At 37.0% G+C, this 12032-nt stretch overlaps 1 protein-coding gene across 2 annotated transcripts in view; it reads left to right on the top strand.

The window, feature by feature from the left end:
- Window positions 1–12032, top strand: part of UBAC2 (UBA domain containing 2) — an 87328-nt gene that overhangs the window by 54326 nt on the left and 20970 nt on the right. For both annotated transcript variants that reach the window (XM_053934816.1, XM_053934815.1), the window contains exons 5-6: window positions 2723–2846; window positions 4780–4827. In XM_053934816.1, the coding sequence (XP_053790791.1) occupies window positions 2723–2846; window positions 4780–4827 (172 nt within the window). The remainder of the gene's footprint in view (window positions 1–2722; window positions 2847–4779; window positions 4828–12032) is intronic.

Below are 12032 nucleotides of genomic sequence, written 5' to 3'. Positions count from 1 at the left end.
AAGTCTGTTTTCTAGCCAGTCTGTGCCACTGCACAAGGTTGTTCCAACTCAGATGGAAGACTCCACTCTGTTACTTCTGTTGAACTCCCTAACATTCCTAATGTCGGCCCATTTCTCAAGTCCATCAAGGAATACCTGAATGTGATCCTGCTCTCCAAAGTATTGGCTGCTCCTTCCAGTTTGATTTCACTCACTAGCTTGTTGGGAGTGCACTCTGTCCCATCATCCAGGTTGTTTAATAAAGACAATAAATAGTGCTCATCCCAGTATGGATCCCTGGGGGAAGCTGCTAGTAAGTGTTTGCTGTTAAAGTTGGTGCTGCTGATCAGAACCCTTTGAGTCTAGCAGTGTAGCCAGATTCCCTCAAATCTGCTTATGCAGTGCATATCTTCCCTGTTTTTCTTTAAGGGCTGAAGAAGAAAACAAGTCAAAGGCCATCCTAAAATCAGAGTGTACAATATTTGCCATCTTCCCCTTCCTTATCCACAGCACCAGAGTCACTCTTGGTAAATCCATATGGGATATTAGTAGCTGCCTTGTCCATCATGTAGCTGGCAATGGCTCCTAGGAGCTTTGCTCTGTAACTTTCCTGGGGATAGAGGTGAGCTTTGTAGCTATCAGGATCCTCTTCTTGCTCTCCTTGAAGATGGGTGTGACAATTTGCAGTTATCCAGTCAGGAACCTGCCTTAATCACCATGCTGTTTCAGTGAGGTAGCATTGGCACCTCCCTGAGAACCCTGGGGTGCAGCCTGTCTGGTCCTTTTGCCTCCTGTGTGATCAGCTGGGCTCAAGAGCATCCAAAATGTCTTCCTTCACAGCAGGCGTTGCTCCAGTCCCACAGGATGCTCAGTGACTTGCAAGGCCTGAGGGCAAAACTAACCACTGAAAACTGACACAAAAAAGACATTGAGTGCCCTGGCTTTTTTCTTGTCCTTTGTCACTGGGTCCCTTTTTTCACTAGTGGGTCCAGATTTTCCTTGACCATCCTTTTGTTGTACTTTACTGTGTCAGCCATATTGTAGTATTATTCTGTGGATAACTTGTCTGACAGACCTGCTGTAGATAAGCAGCATCCCCATATAGATATTCTAAAAAAAGGCATTAGTAAACTATTGAAAATACTGAAGGCAACAGAAAATAAAGGGAAATTTTCAAAGTACAGAATTATGTAAAGAAAGTTGAGAGCGAAAGTTTAAAATTAATTGGAATGACTTTTCACACAGTGGAATTGCCTGTACACAGCATTTTGGAGGGCACCAGTTTTGACATTTTAAAAAAAGATATCTGAATGGATCTTTGAGTAATACCTATTAATATTAGATGTGAACTTTGTCTAAAAAACAAACACTGATGCCTTTAGGAGCATACCTCTGTAGTGCCTATGAACTTACTGTTTTAAGAGAAAAGGCCCATCACTAAATTTCCTCCAGCTCCTCTAGGTTTTTGGGTACTGAGCAATGTCAGACACCGGAATTTAAATTAAGCTGATAGCTACTCTGGACTGGGGTGGTGCTTTCTGTGGTCTCTGTTGACATAAATGTATATTAACATTCAGGGAACCTTTTAGCATTCTCTGATCTCTTTAAAATGCACTTGCAGTATTGGGAAATTCCTTTTTGTACTTTCCCATCTTACGATTGAGTGCATTCTTGCATGTGAAATCTCTGTGTCTGAGTCACTGTTTATCACAGGATCATTAAAACCTGAAAAGCATGCCACAGTTGTGGTATTCTCTCAATTTGGTCAGAGTAGAAATACATAATTTAAAATTACTTTTCTCTAAGAAGAGAAGAGATATTTTTTCTTTGTTTTTCTTCTATCTTCACTTATAAAACCTGATTTATTCAGTGAATATTATCTACAATGGAATAAATTCAGATTAAGAATAATTTTTGCATGTTGCTTTCTTATAGCATTTTGACTCTTAAAACTTCAATAATTTCAGTTTATTTCAAAAATGTGTTGCATGTGTTTATACAGGTGTATTTTGTTTGTGTAAAAAGGATTATATGCAAAATTGAGTGTCTGAATGAAATGCACTAACTCATATTCACAAGATCAGTCTAGGCATCTGGTCATTGTAAAAAGTGCTTGAAGTCTTAGATTCTATGAATCTCCTTCCAGTGATGGCTTAAAAACTTAAAAAAACATCTTGTGTTGTGATTAAGATGAGGATCCTAAAGGAAGTTTTATTTGTAGGGCCATGGAAGTCACTGGCAAAGGGAAGTTAAATCAAACTGTCAGTATTCCCATCTTAGATGCTGTACTCTATTGGCAACCCTCTAACACATTAAGTCTGAGTATACCAGGAGCTTGGCTTCATAAGTGGAGTGGCTTCCTTAACCTTTTGGGAAAGGTAAATTCTTACGATTTGTTCATTTGAATCATATTTGTTCTGATGTAGGAGATTACTGCTGTTCTTGTTGTGTGCTGTGCCTTATGTAAAGAATCTGCTATTAGATGAAATATGTTGCCTTTTCTTCTGCCTCCAGTCCTAAACATTGGGAAATAAAATACTTTTTGTCACTTGTTCTTATTTGCTAATGAATCTATTACCTAGAATGCCAGAAGTTACCTAGTGTGGGTTCCCAAGGAAGACCTTTGTTTGCAAGGTGGTGTAACATTTTGATTGTTATGTACTTAAAATTAACTCCTTTTGATTGTTTGACACTACTGTTGTTAGTATCATTCTAATAACCATCTGTACCTTTCTTTTTGCAGCTTGGGTCCTGTGTTTGCGCTGTTTGTTCCATTTTATTCCTCCATTCCAAGAGTGCAGGTGACACAAGTATTGGGCCACTTTTCTATAACAAACAAGTCTCTGGTCTACATACTGGGTTTACAGGTATGGTATGTACTTGCTTGTTCATCTTTTAATAAACTACTAATGTAGTTAGTATTTCTGTTTGTCTATGAATTTTGATGTTTCCACATGCATGATTCAACATACATTTAGCTAGTAACTATCCCATCAGCTAAAACATAGAGATATATGTGTTTCTAGTATGCTGAAGTGGTTAGCAAGTGATCTTTTCTTACCTTGTCTTACATGGGAAAATATAATAGACAATTCCACAGTTTTGGTTTTTTTGGTCAGTAAAATGAGTTAGATGAAAATAGATTAAAATGGAACCTGATCCTAAAGCATTGTTATCTTTCACCTTTCTATTTTGCTTATATTCTTGAATTTGCTTATTTTTCCCTTGTCTATTAGAATTCAAACAAAGCTGTAGAATACAGTGGTTTTTTATGGTAAACCTGTTAGTAAATAATCAAGGTTTTGGCTAAATTTCACTTTTATATAAATTAATCTAATTTGTATATGATGCATTACCATGTGACAGGTAATTTAGAATAGTGCCACATAGAGCACAGCAACACCATGTATTATTCTGTGAAATATGAGTGAAAAAATATAGCTACTTGGTATAGGAAGGTAGTAATGATTCAAAAAACAATTAAAAACCCCAAAACCCAGCAGCTTAGAAATGAATGGACACTTGTCTCACAACCTGAATGGTGAAATAGGAGATTTGCAAATTTATGAGAAATTAGGCTCACTTCTATACTTTCTAGGGATTCAAAAGTAGCTCTGGCATGGGCAATGGGAAACCACCATAGTTATGGTAGTTACTCTGTACCAAATGTGGTAGAGAGTATTTTTGAATAAGTAGTCAGTTTCAGAATATTGACTTGTGCTCCACATGAACATTTAATTCATCCTCTTTCCTGTTCAGCCTTTGGTTTCCTTCACTTTCTGCTCCAGCACCTTATTTTCTTGATCTCTCAGAAATCTTGTTTCCTCTCTTCTGAACCCATCAGTTCCACTATTATTGCAGTCTTTGGGAAAGCCATGATATTGTGTGGGCTGTTTTCCATCATGTCTTTTACCTTTTGCTTTCGTACACACAGCATGGATCCAGTGCGGATCAGTGCTGTCACTGGGCCCCCCAGTGCGGATCAGTGCTGTCACTGAGCCCCGTATCTCTGCGGGATCTCTCCCTGCTGAGCGCTGAACTGTGTCTGCCATCACACAGAGCCTGAGGGAAGACTCATTTGCCTTCTCCTCATTTGTAAACTCTGCCCTTATCTCAAATCACTCTTTCCGTAGTCAGAACTCTAGAGGGAAGGTGTTCTCACGATTCAGTCAGCATCACACGGAAACATTTTAGTTACCATTTTCAGTCCATTTTTCCAGTTGGTAATAACCTTCTCCAGGTGACTAGTCACATACTTTGCTAGAAACTATGGGCTGCCATGTTGACTTATCAGGATTTAAAAAAAAATTTGCTCCAGCTTATTTCTGTGATTTCATGTCAGCAAATATGTCACTGGGTAAGAACTTTATTTCCTTAATTTTGATGCTGGTGCTTAGTCTGTCTGTGACTGCATGTCTGAGAGCTTCACTTGGAGTGCCTGCCTGCTTGGAACTCTTCTCCTCTTGCTGCTGAGTCATTTCCTTTGCTTCAGTCTGTCTTTCAGACCTGTTTTTCTGTGCAGCCTATAACCGACATCCTGTTATACTTAGTAAGCTATATGAAAATAAAATGTATTGTTCTGTAGAAGGAGAACAATTGTTGGATCCTTGTGTTTTTTCCACTTACTCCTTCTGGAATACTTTTTCTGTTTTAATGGTAAACTGAATTTTAACAGAGGTAAAAGTCTGACGTCTCCCATTGTCATGATGAGTGCATAACCTATACCATATTGCAACTTAGTGGTTCATATAGCAACAACTTCGTAAAATAAAAATTTCAATCACTGCTCTTGTCTTTTAGCTCTTAACGTCTGGTTCCTACATCTGGATTTTAGCCTTAAGTGGATTGGTAAGTCTTACTGTTATAAAAATCATATGTTGCTTAAAACTCTGTTATGTGTGGGATCAGCACAGTATATTTGGACTCAAAAAGAACAGAAATTACTAAGTAACATTTTGTGTTGGCAAGTAGAAAGTTTTCCTCTTCAACTTCCAAATATGTAAAGCACTGACTAGCTGGTGATAAACTGATAGACGACAAAATTGGTGGTTGATATTTTCAGGGTACCACTGCTCCCTGCATAAATTTAATTCTGTTGCCATGGATATAGCCGTACACCTAGAACTATAAATGAGATTGCTGAGGAAATGGTAAAAATGCGTACCCTGGGTTGAGGTTTGTTTTTTCAGATTTCAGCAAGCCTCAAGCTTTGATTCCAAAACTCAGGTTTTAATAACTTTGCTGTGAGGGCTTTTCAAGCTTTGCTATTCTCCAAGGATCTGTAGTATAGCTGTTTCTCACAATGGCAATGGCAGTAGGGGCACAAAATCACGTTTGTCACATCAGTCAGATAAAGGGGGGTGTGATCTGTCTTTTTCCTTTCTGACTCTGTTGTTGGTAGTAAGGCACTTAGTGCTGAAACAGATTGTGCTAAATATGTCAGATTTTTAGATACTGATAAGCTTATTTTTAAATTTTACAAACTCAGAAATTGGGAGCTCGGACTGATTTCTTGGCCCAAAAGATTGTAACCTTTTCCAACAGCGGGAGTGCCACCACTTCCAAGGGAGCTCATTATTAAGTTGGTGGAGAACTCAAATTATGCCCTTGCTGTATAGAACCCACTAATTTGAATTTGGGTTGAGCTCAGAGGGAAATGCTGCTACAACTTAGTAGTTTGATCTCTTATCATTTGCATTGACTGTTGCAAAATATTCTGTGAATTTCTAAGATAAGTAATAACAGGAGTGACGGAGCAGCAAATAGTGATGCCTGTTCATGATTTGATCTTGCTATAAATATCGATGAAAGCAGTGCAACTACAAATCAGAATCTATCTCCCCTGGCAATCAGCCCAAGCCTCTGTGCCCAGTGAAGGATCTGTGACTTCCTCCAAACACACTACCCTTCCTGTTACACTGCTGGCTCTTTTAATAGCCCTTCCTTTCAAACAGGTGTTCATTAGAGAGGGAAGGAAAGGAAAGAAATGGAAAGGCATTTTAACTCCCTCTTTCCTGATGACAGAAGCTCTGTCTATACTTGATTATATAGACATATAATGAGTAGGTCAATTTTTTTTTCATAATACATTATGCAGTTCTTATTTTAATTCCCTCTTAATATAAAATTTTATTCTTCTATATAATGAAACTTGCTGAACTTTCTTAGTAATCTTTTTTATAAATTAGTTTTTTTTTTTAAATTTCAAGCTAACAGTATGTTTTACTTAGGTGTAAATCTATAGGATTAAATTGAGTTACTTCTGTGTCACAGGATAGCTAAAAAATAATTTCAATTTTCCTATTGCTTCAGTCAGCATGAATTAAGTCATCATTAATTACAATGTGTTTTCAGTCTCAGTTTTTTTTATGCAGCAAGCAGAGAGCTGCACTCCACGACTTTGTAATAAGTGCAGTAATTTGAAAAGAAACTCATGTTAGGATTTTCAGCCATTTCTTTTGCATAGCGTATCTGCCACACTTCTGTGATTAAGAAGTCTCTTTTTCTTCTCTGTTAGAAATTATGATTTGGTGTCTTTTGAGAAAACTTGGTAAAGCAATAAAGTTTCACAGTGTATTAAATAATCTGAAGAAGGATATGCAACACTATAAAGGTGCCTTTTATCACTGCAAGTGTAGTTGGTTGATAACATATTTATATGTACAGTTACAGAAATAAATAGATTGTCAAATTAATGTTAAGTCATTCTGACAACCTATGTTATGTAATTCTTACTACTGTTAACATTTTTCTAGCTTACTACCTTAGTCTTTGTGGACTCAAATTTTCAGGTATTTGTACAAAAAAGATAAGTAAATGCACAAACATCAAGTCAGGTGTGATATTTAGTTGCTAGTTTATTGCCTGGTAGCCACTTCACTGTATTTTAAGCACTGAAGATCACTTAGGGACTCACATTGAGTGTGTTATGATGCTGTTCTGTAATTTAGCTTTTGTTGCACTTCTGCTTATGTGGAATATTAAAATGGATGGTGCCAGCACAATTTCTGAGTTGTTGTCAGTTTCCACTTTGTCTTCACTGTGTTCCTGGTTTAGGTTTTTTTAAATTCTCACAGCCTATATTTGAACATGACTAAATGGGATCTGACTTTCTAGTTACATTTTTGCAAATATCATTAGAACTTCTATGTGAATTCTAGGCAGGGTATAGAGGTACTGGGAACCGTACTGCCTTGAGTTCTTGTTTTCAGTGGTTTAGAGTGATGCCATCATTACAGAAATGAGTGTATGAGTCTATGTGGGCAGGTAGGCATTGATGTAGTGTGCCTGGTGATAGGGAATTTTTGACAATTTGTAGTTTTGATGGTGAATTTTTTTCAGGTGCAGAAATTAGAACTCATGTTTTGTTATTGGAATACAGAAGGTCTGCTGTGTCTGTCTTTGTGATAAGGTATATCTTGCTAGATCTAATTTTAACCAGCACAGGATTACAGTCTTAAAGGCAGTTTCTTTACTGTCCACATGAAACTGGACAATCAATTATTTTACTTTTGGTATATCAGTTGCTGGTATGTTGTATAAGACATGCTGTTTAAATCCATGATGCTTATGTATAAGGAAGAGAAAAATTATGTAATAGATTGTAAAGAAATTTACAAATCACTAATTTAGTAATCAGTAATCTATAATCATCTTATGATTGATAAGACTAGTTTCGTTTCTTGTGATTTATTTTGCCAGGAATATATGATGCCTGGTGCATATCCAGACCAAATTTGTTTCTTATGATAGGAGTTTTTTGGGGTTTGTGTCATAAAATTAGGAAACATACTAGAGATGCCCAAAATTCTTTCAGCAGTTGTTTACAGAAGTGCTTCCATATAGTGCATATTACTCAGTTTAGTGAAGGCTTGAAACAGTTGCTTCACTATTTTTTTTTCCTTTAAAATAGTCAAAGCACCTTAGGAAGTGGTATTCGTGTTTCATTGGATGTAGAAATCTTCTCTACCTTTTTTTTTTCCCCACCCCTTTAAAAGCTCTTGGATTCCCACTTTACATTTTTCCTCGCCATACTCTGGTAGGATTGAAATTTGAGAGATGTGTCAAGGTTCCATCATAGCTAGAGCTCATCTGCTTAAAGAAGTAAGCTCATGTTGGTGACTGGCAGAAGACATGTCCCACAAAGACATGCAGTTCCCTCCACTTTCTAGGATAATGTCATCAGACAGATCACATGCCATGAGTTTTTCTGAGTGGCTTAGGGCTATATTTGATAGGGGGAAGGTATCTTTCAAGCCCTTTTTGTGATTTTAGTGTTCTAGCCTTTCTTCTTACCTCCTGTTAGTTTTTTATTTGTTTGCAAGATGACCTGCACTGCATAAAGTTCAAAATTTGGAACCCATCAAGTCTTCTGTGAGCTGCCTTGAATTTATGTAGAGTTCAGTTCAAACCTTAGGAAACTGAAATTGAGAAGTTTCTAAAACACTGCTTGACTTGGAGATTTCACTAAGCTGAATGCAACAGTTTTCTGCATTGTTACTCTGCTATGCTGGAATTTACTTTTCTCAGATTGTATGAAAAGTTGTGCTTTTTATATTTAGATATTGGAAAATGTAGAGAATCTGTAATTTAGAGCTTGTACTTTAACGGCTTACGGTTAACATAGAAAGTTCAGACTGTGTTGAGTGCATGATTTTAATTTCAGTTCTGTTTTTTTGAGTACATTAGTTATTATTCATAATTTTGAAGTGGCTAACTTAGTTTTACACACACTACAGATACTGTTAAATGCTCCCAAGTGTACTTGGATTGTACTTTTGAGCTCTGTTTGTTAAGAACTTAATCCATCCTATCTGTTAGTTGTTCAATCAGCTGAGGTGTTCTTGTATAGTGAATTCATGTCCTTTGGAATTGGCATATATAGGATAAAATGTGATTCAGCTGTGGGAGCAAAATAATTAAACTGGACTTTCATTGGTTTAGTTCCTGTCTTAAAAATAGTATTATGTAGCTAATATCTGATCAGACCTAGGAATCATTGATTTTCTTGTTGTCTTTCTTCCTCTTTCAAATCTTTCTTAAGTGATTTTGAACAAAGCATGCTGAATTTTTTGTTGTTTTAAAATATGTTTTAAAACATTTTGTATTTACATTTGTATTACCCCATAGTATAGTGTTCTCATTTAAAATATCATCCCTTCTACATACTTAAAATTAATATTAAATATATGCTTTCTCAAAGAAAATCTTTGATCAGAGTCTGTTGATGTATGCAGTTGCCTCCACATTCATGTCCGGCTGTGCATTGTCCTTCATCCTCCAATTAGTCTGGATATCCTTCAGTCATCCACACTTAGTCTGGTGCAGGACTTTAGTCAAAGTATGATGCTTTTTGAACACTTTGTAACTGTGATTGTAAGTGGATTCAGGTAAATGTTAGCTAAATGTTGGATCTAGTTTATTTCTGAATATTTGACATTGGTATTACAGTATAAATATCAGTAGTGTTGCTAATATCAGTGAGACTACTCATTTACTAAAAATTCTGGCTATGCTTAAGTAGTTACCTAGTAAAACCATGTGTTTTGTGTGTAATGGATGTGATTCCCCTTTCTTGATAGAATACCTACCAAAGAGCACATACTCAGTTCACAGAAGCACTGAGGGTAACACCTGGTCCAGCCTCCCTGCTCAGGCAGGGCCACCCAGAGCAGCTTGCCCCACGACCATGTTCTGATGGCTTTTGAGTATCTCCAAAGATGCAGACTCTACCACCTCCCTGGGCAACCTGTGCTAGTGTTCAATCAACCTCACAGTGAAGTGTTTCCTGATCCTCAGAGGGAGCCTCCCATGTTTCAGTTTGTGCCCATTTCTCCTTTTCCTGTTGCTGAGAAAAGCCTGGTTTCATCCTCTTCATTTGCCTTCAAGCATTTCTTTACTTTGGTAAAATCCCCTGGGCCTTCTCTTCTCCAGGCCAAACAGCCCCACTTCTCTCAGCCTCTCCTCATGTAAAAGATGCTCCCACAGTCCTTTGATCATCTCTGTGGCCTTGCACTGGACTTCCTCAAGCAAGTCCGTGTACATTAACACATGTGCTGAATCCTGCCCAAAGCTAACACGCAGTATTTGTGTGTGGACAGTGCTCAGTGTTCAGCTGAGTGACTGTAAGTGACTTGATCTGCGTCACTACATTTTACTGACTTTATTGACCTAATGTCCCCTGTGGTGGGAGATTTGACACCCTGCCCACATCAAGGTGTGAACACATGACAACTGACTAAGCTGCCAGCACTTATTCCTGCATCAGTTAATGCATCTGAGAAAAAAAGGAATTGGTTCATCTGGAATACAGAGGATGTTGGTTTGGAAGTGAGGTTGTAATTGTCTGGGGAGGAGGGAAATGCAGATATTTCCAACTCTGGAAGAAGGAGAAAGTAGTGAGAAAGGACAGGAAAAGGTAATAACATGTCGTAAGGTACTTTCTCCTTAATATCTGTAGAAAAATGGATATTGGTTTTCAGTTTGTATTTCACTTCTGAATTTCTCTCTTAGATCTGAAGAAGAGTTTCTGTGTCCAAAATATGGTCTCTTTGGTCAACTATACCAACTGGTTCATTAGGAATTAGATTGTTCTATCAATATTTGCTTTTTTGGCAGCAGCGTTACCCTTTTTCAGAGAGGGAATCCATGAGAGTAATTCAGCTGTGTATTTACTTTGGAGACATCTGCCAAAGGATGAGTTACATCCTGAGAGTGCCCATTTCTCTCTGTTGACTGTGACACCAACTTTAAACAACCAGCTTATTAAGTAGGCTTTTAAATTACAGATATTTATGTTGGATCAGATTAATCAAATCCTGATCTTTTAATTAAAGAGATTTGGTTAATAATGTGATAATTATCACCTACAGAACACTGGCAGAGACCAAGGGAGCCTATGCTTAGGACACCAGTAAAAGTTAAGAATAGTTGTACTGTGCTGAAATGGCAGTACAGTCATGCTTGCACATACACAATGTTCTTTACTGATAGTGATTCCTTCTGACCAATGAAGCACTGATGAACTCCGAAGAAAAAAGTTTCAAGGTACCTGGAAAATTTGTGAGGCAAATCAACTGGAAACAAAATTGAAGAGAAATACTTTAGAAATACTATAATCTTATTTTTCTCTCAAGGTAACTCTTGCAAAAGGCTGTTTATAGTATTTGCAACAATTTCCAAAAAGGAAATACAAACAAAAGAATCTGTTAGAATTTTAACAGATGTTGAAAATACAGGTGTAGTGGGGTTTATTTGTTGGGTAGTTTTGTTTCTTGGGTGGTTTTCACACAATCTCTCTTGTTTTGATAAATGCTTTCTCTAATGAAGATAAATACAGAATCCTGGCACAAACTTCAACCCATTTTTTGATTCTACTTGTATGCAATTCAGAACATACTAAGGATTAAGCAGATAAAATAGGTATAAAAATGTCACTTCACCTTAAGAAAACTGTTTACTTTTCATTTGTTGGTATCTGAAAATAGCCAAGTCTTGAGTACATATGATGAAGGTATTTACATTTTTCAGAACAAAATAATTGAGTATTTGATGTCAAGTTCTGATAGTTAAAATAATTTTCAACATCATTTTCTACACCAGTCTGTCTACTTTTTTTTCTGTTTCATTTCCTTTTTTTTTTGGTGTTAATCAAGTACAGTAAATTTAAATATTTAAATACTTAAATTTTAAATACTACTCCAGCTACTTGTGGAGCATATGGGTCTTCACAATATAAAATACTGGAGAGCTTCCATGTTTGGTTTACCTAATTACAGAGAAAATACATCTACTTCCTTTTTCTTGAAAATGTACAACTTTGAAAGGACATGAGGGAAGGGGAGGGGAAGATAGGCTTTATATGGGGGCAGGAGGAGGTTAGGAAACTTCATGTGAAGTACCAGTAGTAAGTTAGTAAGTCATGGCATTAAGAAATTGAAAATATCTAAGCACACTTTTATTCTGCAGTGTGCCAGAGAGTTTCCAGCATCCTCCATTTCCTCTTCTTAGCACTGTGCCATGTACAATATGGTGGAAGATGCTGTGACTAACAG

The sequence above is a fragment of the Vidua chalybeata genome, chromosome 2 (assembly GCF_026979565.1).
Source record: "Vidua chalybeata isolate OUT-0048 chromosome 2, bVidCha1 merged haplotype, whole genome shotgun sequence".
Classification (NCBI taxonomy): Eukaryota; Metazoa; Chordata; class Aves; order Passeriformes; family Viduidae; genus Vidua; species Vidua chalybeata.
Note: the sequence above shows the minus strand (reverse complement) of the source record. Positions and strands in the feature narration are given on the sequence as shown.